At 34.3% G+C, this 19,908-nt stretch overlaps 1 protein-coding gene across 1 annotated transcript in view; it reads left to right on the top strand.

Annotated features, from left to right (window-relative positions):
- ABCB7 (ATP binding cassette subfamily B member 7) overlaps nucleotides 1-19,908 on the top strand; it is a 110,279-nt gene that overhangs the window by 64,719 nt on the left and 25,652 nt on the right. The window contains exons 5-10 of the mRNA XM_057718412.1: nucleotides 15,551-15,683; nucleotides 16,564-16,832; nucleotides 17,386-17,474; nucleotides 17,563-17,650; nucleotides 18,514-18,688; nucleotides 19,599-19,756. Coding sequence (XP_057574395.1) covers nucleotides 15,551-15,683; nucleotides 16,564-16,832; nucleotides 17,386-17,474; nucleotides 17,563-17,650; nucleotides 18,514-18,688; nucleotides 19,599-19,756 — 912 coding nt within the window. The remainder of the gene's footprint in view (nucleotides 1-15,550; nucleotides 15,684-16,563; nucleotides 16,833-17,385; nucleotides 17,475-17,562; nucleotides 17,651-18,513; nucleotides 18,689-19,598; nucleotides 19,757-19,908) is intronic.

Genomic DNA, 19,908 nt, shown 5'->3' on the forward strand with positions numbered 1-19,908 from the left:
TAGCAGCCTCCTCAGTTCATCACTGTACTGTAACACATTTTAATAAGGCAACGTTATGATAATGATTCTGGGTTTTCAAAAACTCTTTTCAATTTATTCAGATTTTGAAGTCAGTGATATCTGTTATCTTTAGGTACAATATATAGCCATGGTACATATAGTCTCAAGTCAGGCTTCCTGGGCTCTGCCACTTACTAACCTTGTAATCTTGGGCAAATTGCTTACTCTCCATTCCTCGGTTTCCCAATTTGTAAAATAAGGTAAAATAGGGTTGTTATAAGAATTAATAAGTAAATTATCATATAAAAAACTTAGAATGGTACCTTGCACATAGTAAAACATTATATATGTGTTAAAATAAAAATAAATTTGGATTTCCATCAGAAATATGGTAAAAAATGCTCAAAAGTATAAATGAGATTTGGCTATAATTTGGTTATCATGCTATGTATAAGGGTTAATACATTGTTTTAGAACCCAGGTCTTATCACTTATTTCTCCTCTGTCTCCTGTGTGTTCCCTTTTATTTACTCATTCTTTACCCTATCCTAAAATATTTACTTTGAACTTGTCATACAAGTATTGTTCTTGGCCCTGCAGTGTATTCAGCTATAAATAAAGCACATTTCTTTTCTCAAATTACAAGGATAAGACAAATTTTACTTTATTGCCATAATACAACATAGGTCATAAATGATCGAAAAGAAGTACCATTCAAGTATTGGGGGGTTTGAAAGGAAAGAACCACCAAGATGGGGAGTCAGGAAAGGTTTCTCAGAGGAGGTGATGTCTGAGATAGGCCTGGATTGATGGGTAGGATTGTTACAGGTATCGGAATAATATGAACAAGATGAAAGAGAACATATAGTAAGTGTGGGGAAGTGAATAGTCCAGTTTTGCTCTAATAAGGAGATAATGTTTCAGAGGAATTAGAAGTAATCTTGGAAAGATAAATAGAACTCCTAATGTGAAATACCTTAACTGTAAAACAAAAATTTATTTAATCATGTTGGAAGTAGGAACCTCTGTTTTGAGTAGAAGCATAATAGGGTTAGAGCTGTACTTTAGGGAATTAATTTGACTGTTGTATAAATGGATTAGAGTGGTGAGAAACCTGAAGTAGGGATGCCATTCATTCATTTTCATTTCACTCATTCATTCAGCAACACTTACCAGCCAGTTATGAGGCTAATGTAATAGTCTAGATGAGAAGTAATAGCAGTTTCTACCAGAGTGGATGGTAGAAATGGTAATATGGAGAGAAGAGATGCCAGAGATATTGTGAAGTAAGGGAGGTATAATCAACAAGACGTAGCAATGGATGAGAAGTATTAGCAGTTTCTACCGGAGTGGATAGTAGAAATGGTAATATGGAGAGAAGAGATGCCAGAGATATTGTGAAGTAAGGGAGGTATAATCAACAAGACGTAGCAATGGATGAGAAGTGAAAGTGAAAAAAAAGAATAGGATTCAAAGATGATGCCAAAGATGAGAGAATGATAATGCCTTTAACAGAAGTAGGTAGTAGGTCAGGAAGTCTTGATTGGGAAGATGAAAATTTTGGTTTGGGGCATGTTAAGTTTGAGGTGCTAGTGGAACATCAAGACAGAGAGATGTTTAGCTCATAATACAAAATGCAAGACAAGCTCAGGAAGGAGTCCATGGCTAGAGAGATTAAAGAGGTGATGGTTGAAACAATGCAGATTAGTGAGTTCATCAAGGAAAAGAACAGAAATAGATGACAGCTACAGACATAACTTGTGATAAATGTGTTCCTGTAGGGAAGTAAACAATAGTGGAAACAGGGAAGGCATGATTAGAGAGTAAAACCAAAATAATTCAGTCAGACTCCATTTATTTTCTTGTCTTATTTCTCATCTATGGGCTCTGGTGAGTACTCTCCCAGTGAACTTTCCTGGGATAGAATTTAAATGAAGATTCTGAGCAATAGACCAAGAATCCATACTTAATTCTATTTGTTAAGCTGAAAAGAAAGAACCATGTTACAACTCTAATTTTGGTAGCTAATGCTGAAAAATTTTAACTCATATTCATTTTTAGCACAGTATTGGTTGCTGAATAGTCTTTTACCTACAAATTACTTAAGGATAAAGATTTTTCTGAGCTCCTGTGCAAGGCAGAATTAGCAAATTGGCCTTTATTCCTTTATGTGATTGTAAGTACCTTGCTGACAAGTTAAAGGCAGATTGTTTTTTGGACTTTCTTTTGAATTGAAGAGAACAGATTAGAAAACGACCAAGCTAGTCAAAGGGAAAAGTCTTAAATAATGGCATTTGTATTAGACTTTATTTTTAGAGTGAATTCCAGTCCTTCAAAATGTAAATTTTTGTTGCTTGGTGACAGGTCAATATCAGGTATGAAATACAGATCAAGCTAACTTCCTTAAGGACTGAAATATTTTCAGAAGGCTAATATTTGATTCTTCTGTCAACAAATACTGAGCACCCATAGAATAGAAAGTGCTAATCTCACATAAACTGATTACAAGTAAACAGAAATGAATATAGAAAAATAAGTCCTCAAAAAGTATGTTTGATTTCTTTTGGATCAGGAAAAGGAAGAAATTGCCAGATGTTATGATGCCTGCTGGTACTTTCACAGAGCATATATATTAAAAGTTTTCTTTTACTAGATAGGAACTAGACCGTAGAGTAACTTTAGGAATGTAGAGTGTAGTGGTAGCATTTAACCAGGCTAACACTGTTTTTTCAGCTTCTATACTGTCCTCAGTTTAAAAATAATCACTCTCCCAAATCTTTAAAACCTAGTTATTGTTTATTTTTGAGTGGTACTGCAGGTGTGATTTATCATTGGTGTGAATTAGATGGATTGTTATCCCTTTCATTCCTTGGCTTCTTATTTTTTTTCCTCAACCTGATTACATGCTTTGGCACGTAAGCACTTTTGACCAATTTATTCCCCCTTTTACTCACATGTTCCCTACCTCCTCCACATACTTCTGGGAACTTTAGGGCAGGGTTCAGGAACCTTCTCAGCTCTAATTGAATGCCACCCAGCCGTCTGAGCAGTGCATGGTGGTTTCATAACAAGGCCTGAGGCATCCATGAAGGAGAAGGAGGACAGAAAGAGAGAAATGTTAGATGAGAAGAAGGAAAAGGGAGAAGGATTTCATGCTTAACATATGGGACCACAGCATACTAATGCTTGCTTATTTGCTTTTTAATGCTCTTTTGATTCTGAGGATCTTAAGGTTATCATTACCTCCAGGAAAGATTTTTAAGATAGTGTTATATAGAGATGTCTTACAGCCCAGAGGAGGCCAGGAGGATGAATTGGTATTTCTTCTACTGAAGTTACATCACTTCTATTGTAGTATGTTAGAATTCTGTATGAGGTATATTTTAGGGGTTCTGTTGCCAAGAGGGACACAGAGATAGAGACAGAGAGAACACTATTTGCCTTCATTCTTTAAATCCCTACAAATTGTATGCAATGCCTTTTCTTATTATCCACATGTACATCATAGGAGTATCACATCATCATTAATCTCTTGTATGGATTTTAAAAAATTCAGTCTTTCTATTAATGTATTACGCATAATATATAATATAAGGAACTAAGGAAAATATAAAACATTTGCTGAAATCATCTGATTTCATAAAGTAAATGTTTTAATACTGTGAAAAAGTTTACTCGTATTCTCTAACCACTACCGTCTTGGAAACCACTTAGTTGACAGAGAAATTGGGGGCACAGAAAATTAAATATCAAGTACAAGAAGATATTCTCAATAATCTGTTAGAAATGAAAATAAGCTATATTTAAAATTATAAAATAATTTCAAGGGAGAGTGTGATTTATAAGAATATTATCAGTGCCTTATTTCTTCAAGAATGCATCTATTGTATTAAGTAATGAATAATATATGTGTCTTAGTCCATCTGGGCTGCTGTAACAAAATGCCGTAAACTGGGTGGTTCATAGATCGCTGTCTTTGTTGTAACCTCACATGATGTAAATAAAGGGCAAGAAGGGTCTCTGGGCACTCTTATAAGGGTACTAATCTCTTATAAGGGCCTAGTCACTTCCTAAAGGCCCTGCCTCCAAATACCATCATCCTAGGGGTTAGAATTCAATATATGAATTTGGTAGGGGGAAGCAAACATTCAGACTATAGTAATATGTACTAAGCAATCATTTGTTGAGTGACTGTTAGGTACGAGGTTCTGTGCTTAGGCAGCTGGGAATACAAAAATGAATAAAATGTGGGCTTTACTCTCCTGGAGTTGCTGTGTACTGAAGAAGAATATACAAATAATGATTATATATATATATATATAACATAAACACCCAAAGGGAGTCACAAATGAAGCTATACCAGAGTTCCAACAATTAGGCAGTTAGGGAAGGCTTCATGGAGGAGCTAGAGTTTTCCAATAACTACTGTCTTCAGAAGATTAATGCACTTTTTGCTTAACTTTGATACTTTAAAATTTTCTGGAAAACATTTTTAAAAGTGAAACAATGCTACCTGAAGCCTTTACTTAAGTTGAGAAGTATCATTTATACCCTGGGGTGTTTTTTTAATTAAAAGACTATATTTTAGAGAATTTTTTGGCTTGCAGAAAAATTGAGCAGTAAGTACAGAGAGTTCCTATATATCATTCCCCCCAAAAAACCCCACTAAATTTCTTCTTTACTAACATCTTGCATTAGTGTAGTACATTTGTTACAATTGATGAACCAATTATAAAAAATACATTACTCTTATTAAGTTCATCGTGTACATTAGGATTCCATTCTTTGTGTTGTAGTTATATGGGTTTGGGGAAATTCATAATGTCAGATATCCACCACTAAAGTATCATACAGAATAGTTTCACTGCCCTAAAAATCCCATGCATTCCACCTATTCATCTCTCTCTCCATCCTCTTGAAGCCCTGATAACCACTGATCATTTTGCTGTCTCGATAGCTTTACCTTCTCCAGAATGTAACACAGTGGAATTATATAATATGTAACCCTTACAGACTGGTTTCTTTCACTTAAGAATATGCATTTCAGAGTCATTCATGTCCTTTTTTTTTTTACTTGATAATTCATTTCTTTTTATTGCTGAAAAATATTTCACTGTATGGATGTACCAGAGTGTGTTTATCCACTTGCTCTTTGAAAGATATCTTGGTTGCTTCTAAATTTTGGCAATTATGAATAAAGCTGCAATAAACATTTGTGTGCAGGAATTGGTGTGATGGAAGTTTTCAGTTCATTTGGGTAATTACCAGGGATTGCAATTACTAGATTATATAATAAGACTATGTTTAATTTTGTGAGGAACTGCCATACTGTCTTCCAAAGTGGCTGTACCATTCTGCATTCCCACTAGCAATGAAGTTTCTGTTCTTCCATATCCTTGTCAACCATTTTAATAGGCGCATAATGGTATCTTATTTCTGTTCTGATTTGAAATTGCCTAATGACACATGGTGTTGAGCATCTTTTCATATGCTTATTGGCATCTGTATATCCTCCTTGGTGAGATATCTGTCAGGTCTTTTGCTGATTTTTTTATTTGGGTTGTTCATTTTCTTATTGTTGAATTTTAAGAGTTCTCTGCATATTTTGGATACCAGTTCTTTATCAGATAGATGTTTTACAGATATTTTCACTCGATCTGTGGCTTATATTTTCCTCCTCTTTACAGTCTTTCACAGAACAGAAGTTTTAAATTTTAATGAAGTCCAGCATATCAGCGTTCATGGATTGTGCCTTTAATGTTGTTATCTAAAGTCATTGGCAAACCAAAGGTCGCCTAGATTTTCCTTTATGTTATCTTCTAGAAGTTTTATAGCTTTTTGCTTTACATTTAGGTCTGTGATCAGTTTGAGTTAATTTTTGCAGAAGGTGTAAGTAAGGTCACTGTCCAGATTCTCTTTTCTTCCTTCCTTCCTTCCTCCCTCCCTCCCTCCCTTCCTTCCTTCCTTCCTCTCCTTTCTCTCTTTTTTTCTCTCCCTTCTGTCTCTCTCTCTCTCTCTCTCTCTCACACACACACACACACACACACACAGTTATTTCAGCACCATTTTTTGAAAAGACTACCCTTTCCCCACTGGGTTGCCTTTGCTCCTTTGTCAAAGATCCGTTAACTATATTTGCGTCTTTGTCTGTTTCTGTACTCTCTGTTCTATTCCATTGATCTATTTGTCCATTCTTTTCCCAATAACACAGTGTTTTGATTACTGTAGCTTTATGGTAAGTGTTGATGTCAAATAGTATTAGCCCTTCAATATTATTTTTGCCTTCAGTATTGTGTTGGATATTCTGGGCCTTTTGCTTTTCTATATAAAATTTAGAATCAGTTTGTCCCTGTCTACCAAATTCCTAGTTAGGATTTTGATTGGGATTGAACTGAATACATAGATCAAGTTTGGGAAGAACTGACATCTTGACAATATTGAGTCATCTTATCCATGAACATGGACTGTCTCTTTATTTAGTTTTTTGATTTCTTTCATCAGAGTTTTATAATTTTCCTTATGTAGATCTTGTACATGTTTTGTTAGATTTATACCTAATTATTTCTTTTTTGGTACTGAATTAAATGGTGTTATATTTTAAATTTCAAATTGCATATTGTTCATTGGAGGTATATAGGAAAGTGATTGACTTTTGAATATTAGCTATGTACCTTACAACCATGTAACATGCAACTTTACTAGAGTCACTTACTAGTTTCAGGGTTTTTTTTTATTATTGATTCTTTTGGATTTTCTACATGGATAATCATATCTGCAAAGATGGTTTTATTTGTTCCTTCCCAATATGTATACCTTTTATTTCCTTTTCTTGTCTTATTTCATTAGCTCAGGACATCCAGTACCATGTTGAACAGGAGCGGTAAGAGAGGACATCCTTGCCTTGTTCCCAATCTTAGGGGTAAAAGCATCTAATTTCTCATCATTAAGTATGTTGTTAGCTATAGGTTTTTTTGTAGATGTTTTAATCAAGTTGAGGAAGTTCTTCTCTATTCGTAGTTTGCTTAGAGTTTTTTTTTTTATCATGAATAGGTATTGGATTTTTCAAGTGCTTTTTTTGCATCTATTGATAAAAAATTTTTTTTTCTTCAGTCTGTTGATGTGAGCAGTTACATTAATTGGTTTTTCAGTGTTGGACCAGCCATGCATACCTGGAATAAATCCCAACTGGTCATATTGTATAATTATTTTTATACATTATTGGATTTGATTTGTTAATATATTGGTGAGAATTTTTGGTCTGTGTTCATGAGAGATAGTGGTCTATAGTTTTCCTTTCTTGTGGTGTCTTTGTCTGGTTTTGGTACTAGGGTAATGTTGGGCCCATAGCATGAGTTAGGAATTGTTCCCTCTATCTCTGCTTTCTGTAAGAGATGGTCTTTACAAATTGTCTAAGTACTTTATCCAGTTTTCTGTTCTCCTTGTTTTGCCTTGCTAATCAGATCTCCCTTTAGTGCTCTTGTTCTTTCTCTTCTTCTGATCTTTTAAGGAACAGAGAGGTAGTTAAACAAAATTCCCTCTTACCTCTTCATATATTGGACCCTTTTGGCCAGCACTCATTACAGAGCCCTTAATTATCAGAGGCTGCTGTAAAAGAGATTAATTATTGAGAAATTTAGATATTAAAAGCTCTGAAAGAATTGGGTTCCTCAGATGAGATAGACAATTCTTTTATGACCAAGAAGGGAAAAGTCATTTTAAAATCTGGAATTTGAGACCCTCAGCAAATTGACCGTGTTTTGGCATCATATAGACGCAGCATACCTTTGACTGTTCTTTATGGTGATTTTACTTTTTTCCTTAACTCTGTTCTTCAATCAGATTCCCAAATTGTACATTTGCATGTTAAAATTAAGTGAATTCAATTCCCTAATGATATACTAGTCTCTGTGAAAATTCAAGAGTTTAGCAGATTATTTATATATATGATTTAAACTTTTTCATCTAGGAAAGAAAAAGGTTTTGTGAGACTAAGTCCCTTTATTTCTCTTGTACTTAAATTAATGGGTACCTTAACAGTTATAATGAAACATACTGTTTGTCACATGGTTATAATCTAGTAAAAATCACTAGTTTCTCAATTTTTAGAAAGGAAAGGAGGTATGAAACTTCATGTCGAGTTACTTTTTATTGGAATACACTATCATCTAGCTTTATTTTTAGACATTTCCAGCCACTACGGGAGCTAGGTGTGGTGTGACCTGTGATACTGACTTTATTTTTAACATACATGCAATAAAATGTATTTTTGATACATAGTTCTATGATTTTTAGCACGTGTATATTTGTATAATTACTGTCACAGGATGACAGAGAAAACTGCTGTCACCCCCAAAATCTCCTTTGTGTAACCCATTTATAGATAAACCCTGTCCAGACCCCTAACTGCGAGGTATCACTCATTTGTCCTCTGTCACTATAGTTTTGTCATTTTGAGAATACCATATAAATGGAACCATATAATATATGAACTTTTGAGCTGTCTTCTCTAATTCAACATAATGCCTTTGTCGTTCATCCAAGTCATTGAGTCCATCAGTAGTTCATTCTTTGTTATTAATGAGCAATATTCCATAGTATGGATTTACTAGAGTTTGTTTATCCATTTACCCATGGATGGACATTTGGTTTCTTTCCACCTTTTGGCAGTTATAACGAGAGTTGCTATAAACACTCAAGTACAGATTTTTGTGTGAATCTGAATTTTCATTTTTCTAGGATAAATACTTAGGAGTGGAGTTGCTGGGTCATAGTAAGTATAATTTTAACTCTATAAGAAACTGCCAAATTATTTTGCAAAGTGGCTGTTTTTGTCTTGCCACAAGCAATACATGAGAGTTTCAGTTGCTTCACTTCTTTTATTACACTTGGTATCATCAGGCATATAGTGGTATCTTGCAGTTTTAATATACATTTCCCTGATGACTAATGGTGTTGAATATCTTTGCATGTGCTTTGTTGCCATCCATATATCCACTTTGGTGAAGTGTCTATTCAAGTGTTTTGTCCATTTTTTATTTGGGCTGTTGTTTCTATTGTTGATTTTAGTGAGTTATTTATATATTCTGTATATGAGACCTTTCTCAGATATATAATTTGCAAATATTTTCTCCCAGTCTATAGCTTGTTTTTTAATTCCCTTAATAGTGTCTTATATAGAGTAAAAGTTTTAAATTTTGATGTGTTTCAGTTCATCATGTTTTTTCTTTATGGATTATGTTTTGTTGTGACTTAAGAACTATTTGCCTAACTCAAGGTCATTAAGGTTTTCTCCTGTGTTTTCCTCTAAAAGTTATACTTTTACCTTTTACAATTAGATCCATGCTCCATTTTGCATTAATTCTTGTATCCAATTTAAATGAAGATTCATTGTTTTATCCAGTTGTTCCTACGTGAAGGCTCTCCTCTCCCCATTGGATTTTCTTTTGTTTCCTATTGCTGCTGTAACAACTTATCATAAATTTAATAGCTTAGACAACACAAATTTATTATCTTATGTTTCTGAAAGTCAGAGTCCAAAATTAGGTTTCACTGGATCAAAATAAAGGCATTTAGCAGGACTGTGCTCCCTCTAGAGGCTCTTGGGAGAGAATCAATTTCCTTGCCTTCTCTAGCTTCTAGAAGTCACCTGCATTTTTGGCTCGAGGGCCCTTCCTCCATCTTAAAGCCAGCAGCATCTTTAGTCTTCTTGACTTTGACTCTTGACTTCTATAGTCCTATCTTTTTTCTTTACTCTGATCCTCCTACTTCCCTCTTATAAGGACCATTATGATTATATTTGGCCCACCCAGATAATCCAGGATACTCTCCCCAGCTCATATTCTTTAGTTTAATCACATCTGCAAAGTCCGTTTTGCCATGTAAGGTATCATCTTCACAGGTTCTGGATATTAGTACATGGAGATGTTTAGGGAGCCATTATTCTCTCTCAGATAGATAGATAGATAGATAGATAGATAGATAGATAGTTGTACATCATCCTTTTCTGGACTCTCTTCTGTTTCATTGATTTATGTGTCTCTCCATTCATCAACACCACACTGTCTTCATCATTGTAGCTTTATAGTAAGTCTTAAAGACAGGTAGTATGATTCTTCCAGTTTTTTTTCCAAAAATGTTTTGGCTATTCTAGTTTCTTTGCTTTTCCATATAATTTTAGAATAATATTGTCTGTAGTTACAAAGAAGCCAGATGGGATTTTTAAATAGATTTTTATTAAATTTCTAGACCAGTTTGGGGAGAATTGATGTCCCTACTATGTTGATTCTTACAGTTGATGAATGCAGTATATTTCTCCATTTATTTAGATCTATGATTTATTTCATATGTATTTGTAGCTTATTTCATATGCATTTGTCAGCATACAGACACTGTGCATGTTTGATTAGATCAGTGGTTCCCAATCAGGTAATTTTGCCCTTAAGGAGACATTTGGCAGTATCTAGAGGCATTTTTATTGGTCACAATTGTGCAGGGCTAGGGCTACTAGCTTCTGGTCGTTAGAGGTTAGGGACATTACTAAACATCCTAAAGTACACAGAACAGTCCCTCCCATAAGAAAGAATTATCTAAACCAAAATGTCAGTAGCGCTGAAGATTGAGAAATCCTGGGTTAGATTTATACTTAAAGATTTTTTTTTGTGGGGAGGGGTGTTGTAAATTTAAAAAAATTTTGGCTTCTAATTGTTCATTGCTTGTATATTGATACAGTAATAATTGTTCATTTATATTGCTCATTATAATATATTGATAATTATATTGGTAATAATTGATATATTTGGAGTTTGGTATACCATTTTATTATCTGCTAGTTGCCTATTTATTTTGTTGCTTTGTTTCAGCTTTCCTGCCATTTTTTGCATTATTTGAACAAGTTTTACTATCCCATTTTAATTTATCTATTGTGCCTTTTGTTCTGCCTCTTTGTGTAATTTTTTAGTAGTTGCTCTAGGAATTACAATATCCATACTAAACTTTTCACAGTGTACTTAGAATCAATACTTTATCACTTCAAGTGGAATGTAAAAACTTCACTACCCTCTAAGTCCCTTTACCTTATCCCTTTATGTTTACAAGTCATCTTATGTATTACACCTACATACATTGAAAACCCTAACAGTGTTTTAATTTTTGCTTTTAACCATCAAACACTTTAAAGAACTTGAGAAGAATATGCTACTATATTTGCATAGATATTTACTGTTTCTGTTGCTTTTCCTTCATTCCTGATGTTACAGGATTCATTCTGGCTTCTATTTCCCAAGTGTATGAAGAATTTCCTTTAGCAGTTCTTTTTTTTTTTTTTTTGAGTTGCTATTATTCTTTTTTATTTTTAAAATCGTTTGTTTAATTAATTAATTTATTTATTGGCTGTGTTGGGTCTTCATTGCTGCACACGGGCTTTCTCTAGTTGCTGTGAGCGGGGGCTACTCTTCATTGCGGTGTGCAGGCTCCTCATTGTAGTGGCTTCTCTTGTTGTGGAGCACGGGCCCTAGGTGCGTGGGCTTCAATAGTTGCAGCACTTGGGCTCAATAGTTGTGGCTCACGGGCTCTAGAGCACAGGCTCAATAGTTGTGGCGCACAGGCTTAGTTGCTCTGCGGCATGTGGAATCTTTCCAGAGCAGAGCTCAAACCCATGTCCCCTGCATTGGCAGGTGGATTCTTAACCACTGCGCCACCTAGAAAGTCCCTTTAGCAGTTCTTTTAAAGCATGTCTGCTGGTGATTAATTCTTATTAGTTTTCTTTAATCTGAGAATGTCTTGATATTCCCTTCATTTCTGAAGGCTAATTTTGCTGGTCATAGGATTCTAGGTTGACAGTTCTTTTCTTTTACCACTTGAAAAATGTTATGCCACTTCCTGCTAGCCTCCCTTGAAATCTACTGTCTTCAAATTGTTTTTCCCTTATACTTAATGTATTATTTTGAATCTAGCTCTTTTAAGATATTTTTCTTTGTCTTTAGCATTCAGAATTTTAATTATGATGTGCCTCTGTGTGGATTTCTTTGGGTTTATTCCTAGTTGAGGTTGCTCAGCTTCTTGAATTCTTGGGTTTGTCCTTACCAAATTAGAGGATTTTTTATTTCTTTGAATAGTTTTTCCAGTCTCACACTTTTTCTCCTATTCTTCTGGCACTCTGAAGAGGATGCTAGATCTTTTGTTATGATCCCATAGGTTCCTGAGCCTTGTTTACTGTTTTTTTTAAATCTGTTTTCTCTGTCTTGTTCATATTCAGTAATTTCTGTTGTTCTGTCTTCAAGTTTACTGATTCTTTCCTTTGTCCTCCCCATTCTGCCATGGATTCCATCCATTCAAGGTTTTTTTTTAACTTCAGTTATATTTTTCAGTTTCAGATTTTTCACTTGTTTCTTCTTTTATGTCCCCTGTTTATTTGCTGAGACATTCTGTTTTTGTTGATTTAAGCATGTTCATAAATGCTCCTTGAAGCACTTTTATGATAGCTACTTTAAAATTCTTGACAGATAGTTCTAACATTGTGTCTATTTATTGTATTTTCTTATTCAAGTTGATATTTTAGTCATTCTTGAGATAATGAGTTATCTTTGATTGAAACCTGGACATTTGGGGTATTATGTTATGAGACTCTGGATCTCATTTAAATCTTCCATTTAGCAGGCCTCTTGTGGCACTGCTTCAGTGGGGATGCCTCATTACTGCAAGTGGGGATGAAAGTCCAGGTTCTTACATTGATCTCCATTGATTACTAGGGAAAGGGACTCCTTATGACTGCTAAATGGGGTAGGAGTTCAGACACCTCAGTAGGATGAAAGACAAGCTATGGACTGGGAGAAAATATTTGCAAATCACATAACCAAGAAAGGCCTATATCTAGAATATCTATAAAGAATTTCTAAAACTCAATAGCAAAAAAAAACCAATCCAAATATAAAATGTACAAAAGACACAAACAGGTATTTCATCAGAGAGGATATATGAGTGCCTAATAAGCACATGAAATGATGTTCAGCGTCATTGCTGTTATGGAAACACAAATTAAAACCACAGTGAAATATCACTATACACCTATTAAAATAGTTTCAAAATTAAAAAAATAGTGATGATACCAAATGTTGATGAGAATATAGAGGAACTGGATCACTCATACTTTACTGGTGGGACTATAAAGTAGTATAGCCACTCTGAAATTCAGAGTATGGCAGTTTATTAAAAAGTTCAGTGTAGACTTTACCATATGACTTAGCAATTACACTCTTGGGCATTTATCCCAGAGAAATGAAAACTTATGACCACTTGTATGAAAATGTTCATAACATCTAGCCCCAAACTAGAAACAACCAAAATCTCCTTCAGGGATGAGTGATTAAATAAATTCTGCTACAGCTATGGAATACTATTCAGCAGTAAAAAAGAGATGAGCTATTGATACATTCATCATCCTTGATGAAGGAATATAAAGAGGTGGCACAAGGAAGTTCTTTTGTGATGATGGGACAATTCTGTATCTTGATTGTGGTGATGGTTACATGGATCTGAACATGGGGTTAAATTGCATAGAACCATATAGATGACACATACAAACCACACACACACACTAATACACATTTAAAAATGATGAAAACTGAATGAGTTCTGTAGCCTAGTTAACAGTAATGTGCCAGTGTACATTTTTGGTTTTGATATTGAACTACAGCTATATAAGATGTCATCATTAGGAGATGCTGGGTGAAGGGTTATGAGTCTCTTTGTATTACTTCTGCAACTTCCTGTCAGTGTATAATTATTTCAAAATAAAAAGTTAAAAAAAATCACAGTTGTCTGAGATGATATGTCTAGTTCTGCTGAAGGCAGAATATTAGGGAAAACCAATATTTGCCACCCCCATCCCCAAAACATCACAAGGTCAGTGGAACCCACATATATATATAGAGGGAGAGTAATAAAAAACATCTACATATAATATAATCCTTTCCATTTCTTTGGTGTTTTTCCTTTTCTTTTAAAAATTACTTTTATGGGAAAACTGACAGTAATCAACAGTTACCATTACAGGTAGTGTTATGTTCTTAGCACTGTGCTAACTGCCCTTTTCCTGCCAGTAAAAACACAGGACAGATGACATTCACATTCTTTACATACTTATAAGGATGCTCCCAAATTTGACCAAATGCAAGTACACTTTCAAAAAAATAAAATTGCACAATTTTCTTGGTGATACGTTAGTTTCAGTCACAACTCACTCTAGCTGTGGCAAAAATATAATGGGCTGTGTGTTGTGAGAATTGCGTGCTAGCTGTAACTGTCACTTTTTCTCCACTCAGGAAAGTGTATTGGATGCAAATGAGGGGATTTGGCCTTATATGGAAAACCTGGAATCTTAAAATTTATTTAAATTACTTGTGCCGTACTTTTCAACTGTAACTGGTTTAAGCATTGCGTTTGAGAGTATCCATTTGAGGGTGCAAAAGTAATAAAATAATATTGTCCCTGCTTTATTAAACTGCTGATATGGCTATGGTATACTGGAAAAAATTCTGAGTTTCAAGACAGACCTGGATTTTAATCCCAGCTCTGCTGCTTACCAGACAAGTTATTAAACCTCGTAGAACCTGAGTTTGCTCATTATAGAGATAATACTCATTTCATAGACTTATTTCATTTAGCTCTCACCTTCGTGAAAGGTACCTAGCATCATTTCTGACTCATATAGCTATTGTTCACAAAATGTTTGTTTGCTGCAAGAGGTTTCCACTGAGTTATCTATACACATGCACCTGGAGACAAAGTGAATGATAAATATATAATAAAAATTATAAATACTGTGGTTTAAACTATAAAAAAGAGGGGTTGGAAAATGGAAAGTGCTAAAAGTGCTGCAGGTTTTAGAGAAGACATCATGATGGGAATGGGATTCACAGTGGGTTTTGAAGAATGGATAAGTGGAGAGGTAAATTGGGCAGGGAGACCATTTCAAGTAGAAGCAGAAGCCTGAGGATATATGATTATATGGGAATCAGAATTGAGAAATTTATACTACTTGAAGCCTGCTATTCTAATAGATTATATTTGGGAAGTTATAAATCTTAAAGTTTTAAGCAATTTTTTCCATAGTGTTACACTTCAAAAGTATTCCAACATCTGCTGTTTATCTTAATGATATTGAATATTAGAGTACTTGCTTGGTTGCTAAGACACTTATATACCTTATTTTGAAATCATGATTGGTAAAGTTTACATAGCTCCTGTCAGTTGTAGCTAAACTTAGGCTTGACGATAAACTCTTTCTGTTTAACAAAGATTAATGATATAATAATTAATAATGAAACATTAACAAATTATTATTAACATGGCAGTCAGTATGAAGTAGGAATCCTGAAATGACGGCTCTCCCACTGCTAAAGATTTTATCTTTATAAACTGGGAAAATCATTCCAATACTAGTAAATGGTTAATATGTAAACATTCCCATAAATACTAATTTAAGGTAAATATTTGTACTTTTATAAAAAAATAATTTGCATATGATGGATAATTGCTGCTTTTATATTTTTAGGCCATGAATATTGTGGTTCCCTTCATGTTTAAATATGCTATAGACAGCCTCAACCAGATGTCTGGAAACATGCTGAACCTGAGTGATGCACCAAATACAGTTGCAACCATGGCAACAGCAGTTCTCATTGGCTGTATGTATGGTTCTTTAATCTGTCTACAGGTGTTGACTTTCTTCAAGAGGGTTTCATCACATTTGAGCTTATGACCTTTTCACCACAAACAGGACTTATCATTTTGGATGTTTGTTTTATGTGCGATTTTTTTTGATATGTGGTTTTTAAAAATTCTTTGTATAATATACTTTGCAAAAATTCTATAATAAAAGTCTCATTTTCTAAGTTCTAGAAAACAATAATATGAAATAAGACATTAAATTCATAACAACCACTTCTAATAATTAGGCTCCTTATAAAATATCTTTTTAGTAAGACTAGTTATTTTCTTGCTGGTGCTGTTGTTAGCTTGTTAAACAGGAAATGGCTAAATAATGATATATGTGTACTAATGTGTTATTAAATTATATTCAATAGCCATGACATAGATCTGCAATTTGTAAAGAATAGAATATGATGTTTTGTATCCCCATGCATTGGAAAGGATACTTTATGAGACTCAGGCCTGAGTTGGGGCATGCTTAGTCAGAGCACTTGGATTTTTCAGGATCTCAATTTTATCATTTGTTATTTGGGGGAATTGAATTAGATCACAAAACCTCAATGGATACTGTACATTTATCCACAATAAGGCCTTATGGGCTGCTATTTAGTAAAAGTATTTACTTGCAAAAATCTTTCAACATCTGGAAGCTTATGGGGGAAAATAACAATGAAAGGTTTTCATGGTGGTGGAAAGGTTGATACTCACTAGGCTAGATGTTTTCTAGGTTTATTTTAGTATAAATATTCTGTGATATATTCATTCATTGTACAAACATTTTCTGAGCCCTGCTGTTTTTACACTCCAACGATTCTAATGTTTTTACACCCCATTTTTTCTTGAATGTATTGTTAGATGGTGTATCAAGAGCCGGAGCTGCCTTTTTTAATGAAGTTCGAAATGCAGTATTTGGCAAGGTAGCCCAAAATTCAATCCGAAGAATAGCCAAAAATGTCTTTCTCCATCTTCACAACCTGGATCTGGCTTTCCACCTGAGCAGACAGACAGGAGCTTTATCAAAGGCTATAGACAGAGGGACAAGGGGTATCAGTTTTGTCCTGAGTGCTTTAGTATTTAATCTTCTTCCCATCATGTTCGAGGTGACTCTTGTCAGTGGTGTTTTGGTAAGTAAAGCATTTTTCATGACAAGCTTTTATCTTACATTCTTGATAGTAGCTGTTTAGTACTTGAAGCTTTTGTACTATTGCATGCTTATGGTTTGAAAGCAAAATTCCCTGGTGCCAGAAGGATTATGCAGTTTGTTTAATTATTTTGCCACAAGCTTCAAGGGACTGTGTCCAAAGTCTTTATCATGTTGTTATTGTAAAGAGCTGTTTACTTCTACACATAGGTCAGTCATTTAGCTAGTGCTTGCAGTTTTTATGTTAACAGACATTATGGTATATGACTTTGGACTGGTATGCTCAGATTATCCAGGTTTCTTTCTATTCACCATTCGTAACATTTTAGGCAATTTCGTATTTTATAATTAAAAGTATGTGTATAGCTTTAAGTTGATTTTCTAAGGTGTTTGTTTTCTCACTCAGTTTTTCATATATACAACTTTTTACCAACATATTTTTAATTAAAATCTTTGACTGGGATTTGCTGTTGTTTATTATAAACTGTTTGGTAAGAACAATGACTGTTTCTCATTTCTTCTCTTGCCTTCTCCAGTATTATAGATGTGGTGCCCAGTTTGCATTGGTGACCCTTGGGACACTTGGTGCATACACAGCATTCACGGTTGCTGTCACACGGTGGAGGTAGGGTATTCCCCAGAGATCACTCAAGGTTCAGAAATTATGCTTCTGTAGCAAACATTCCATGCCTGTGCAAATCTTTGTCTTACAGAACTAGATTTAGAATAGAAATGAACAAAGCAGATAATGATGCAGGTAATGCTGCCATAGACTCACTGCTGAATTATGAAACTGTGAAGGTAATATGTTTAATTTCACTTTCCTTTTCCTTTCACACTGCACTGAGATTTGTTCTGCCTTTTAATTTAATAGGTGCTGTAAGTTAGAGGTGCAGATTAGGATAGGATCTCTAGGTATGATGAAATAATAGTACTTTATTGTTTTTCTTTTGTTTAGAAATTGCCCTTTCTTTCCACCTCATTTTTTGTGTGGCACCATCAGAATTTTGCCTTGTGAGTTAATTTATAAGTGGTGACAGTATGGTTAGCATCTTGATTCAGAATGCACACTAAGTTCTTGACTCTCTACTCCTCATAGTGCCTAGCTTAGTGCTTTTCACTAATTCTTTCATTTATTTGTTCGTTTTTCCATTTAACAAATATTACTGAATGCCTCTTTTGTGCAAAGCACTATGCTAAGTCCTGTAATGGGGGAGGGTGGTAAAAACAATAATTACCATTTAATCCTTGCCTTCCCAGAATTTGCTAAGCACTGGGAGAGTTAAAGTAAAATATGCAAGTGACTACATAAAAAGGCATAATGTGGTGGGGGCAATGAGAATTGTCAGTCCAGAGTCTCAAGGGATCAAGGGAAGGCTTTGTGAAGGAAGTGTCATTGACAGCTTTTTTAGATCTGGGTTTAAATTAGCTAGGCATTCAGTAAATGTTTTGGGGATGAATTTTATGGACTTTTCAAATACTGTCCATGGTGGAAAACTGCAGGAGTACCATAGTTCAGTATATTGAAAGTCAGTTTTTAAAATGGTGTATATAGTACAAAATTGTATCCCTACATGAAGTCTGATGGAAAGGATACTAATCACTTAAGAGATTAATTTCCAATTATACTTCTATGTAGTTACTATTTTTATGTATTTTTGTAGTATTTTAATAATGAAAATTATGAAGCACAAAGATATGATGGATTTTTGAAGACATATGAGACTGCTTCATTGAAAAGTACCTCTACTCTGGCTATGCTGAACTTTGGTCAAAGTGCTATTTTCAGTGTTGGTTTAACAGCCATAATGGTGCTCGCCAGTCAGGGAATTGTGGCAGGTAATAAATCTGTGGTTTTCATGTTTGTCAGTGTTTTACTTAACCTTTATAAAGATTAATGAAAGAAATGTGTATATTAGTCTTAATTATAAAGCATATTCAATAAGGTGCTATAACATCCTTGGAGTACTTTCGTTTTTGTATCAGAATATGTTTTCTTGATTATATGATAATTTTTTTTACTTTCTTTTGTTTGACACTACAAGTTTAACACTGGTTCTCTCATTGATTGGGATTACTCTTTGTGGGGCTACAACCTGATTCTTTTAGGAGTAACTTTCTTTTTAGCACCTAATATTTCTAATTTCTCTTGTAGACCTGGAAAGAAATGTAATTAATTTAGTATTTATTTAGTCCAAAGGACTAAAATGCAAGCAGTCTTATAAAAAACCTACTAGTAACCTTTTAATCTTTCTGTTAGTTGTTCATTTGTAAAACATTCAGAAGTAAATATCTGTGCCTCTTTTCTGTAACCTGCTTGTTCAGTTAGGATTCATTCATTCACTGTGACCTTAATACATGGTTTATCATTCCCAATCATGATATCCGTTTGCTCCAGTATTTTAATTTATACTTTAAAAAAATTCTATTTTACATTATAAGAAACTTTCTTAGGAAGAAAGGAGAGATTTTTCAGCCTCCCATTTCTGTCCTCACTTAAACCATTCTCTTTTTTATATATAATGTGTAGTGTATAGGTGGGCTTTTCCCATTCCATTTAGCATATATCTAGTTCCCTATTTCCCTAAATCATGGATTAAAATGCTTTGGAATTTGAGTAGACCTAAGAGTTGCTGATTATGTACATTTTGAACTGTAGTCCACAGTAATAAACTGTAAACTTCTCTGTCTTAAACTGGAAAGTTCATGACATCTAAATTTTTTTTTCTTTCACCAACTGCATATTAAGGTACCCTTACTGTTGGAGATTTAGTAATGGTGAATGGACTGCTTTTTCAGCTTTCATTACCCCTTAACTTTCTGGGAACTGTATACAGAGAAACTAGACAAGCACTTATAGATATGAACACCTTGTTTACTCTACTCAAGGTAGACACCCGAATTAAAGTAAGTAATCTATTTAGTACCTTTTTAAAAGCATATAAGCATCATCTCATTAATGGTGTTATTCTGGGGGAATATTCTTACATTACCATATTAGCAAATTAATTTCTCTTTTCCAGGAATTGGGACTATCATGTGTATTAAAAGGCCATTAC

The sequence above is a fragment of the Hippopotamus amphibius genome, chromosome X (genome assembly GCF_030028045.1).
Source record: "Hippopotamus amphibius kiboko isolate mHipAmp2 chromosome X, mHipAmp2.hap2, whole genome shotgun sequence".
In the NCBI taxonomy this organism is placed as follows: Eukaryota; Metazoa; Chordata; class Mammalia; order Artiodactyla; family Hippopotamidae; genus Hippopotamus; species Hippopotamus amphibius.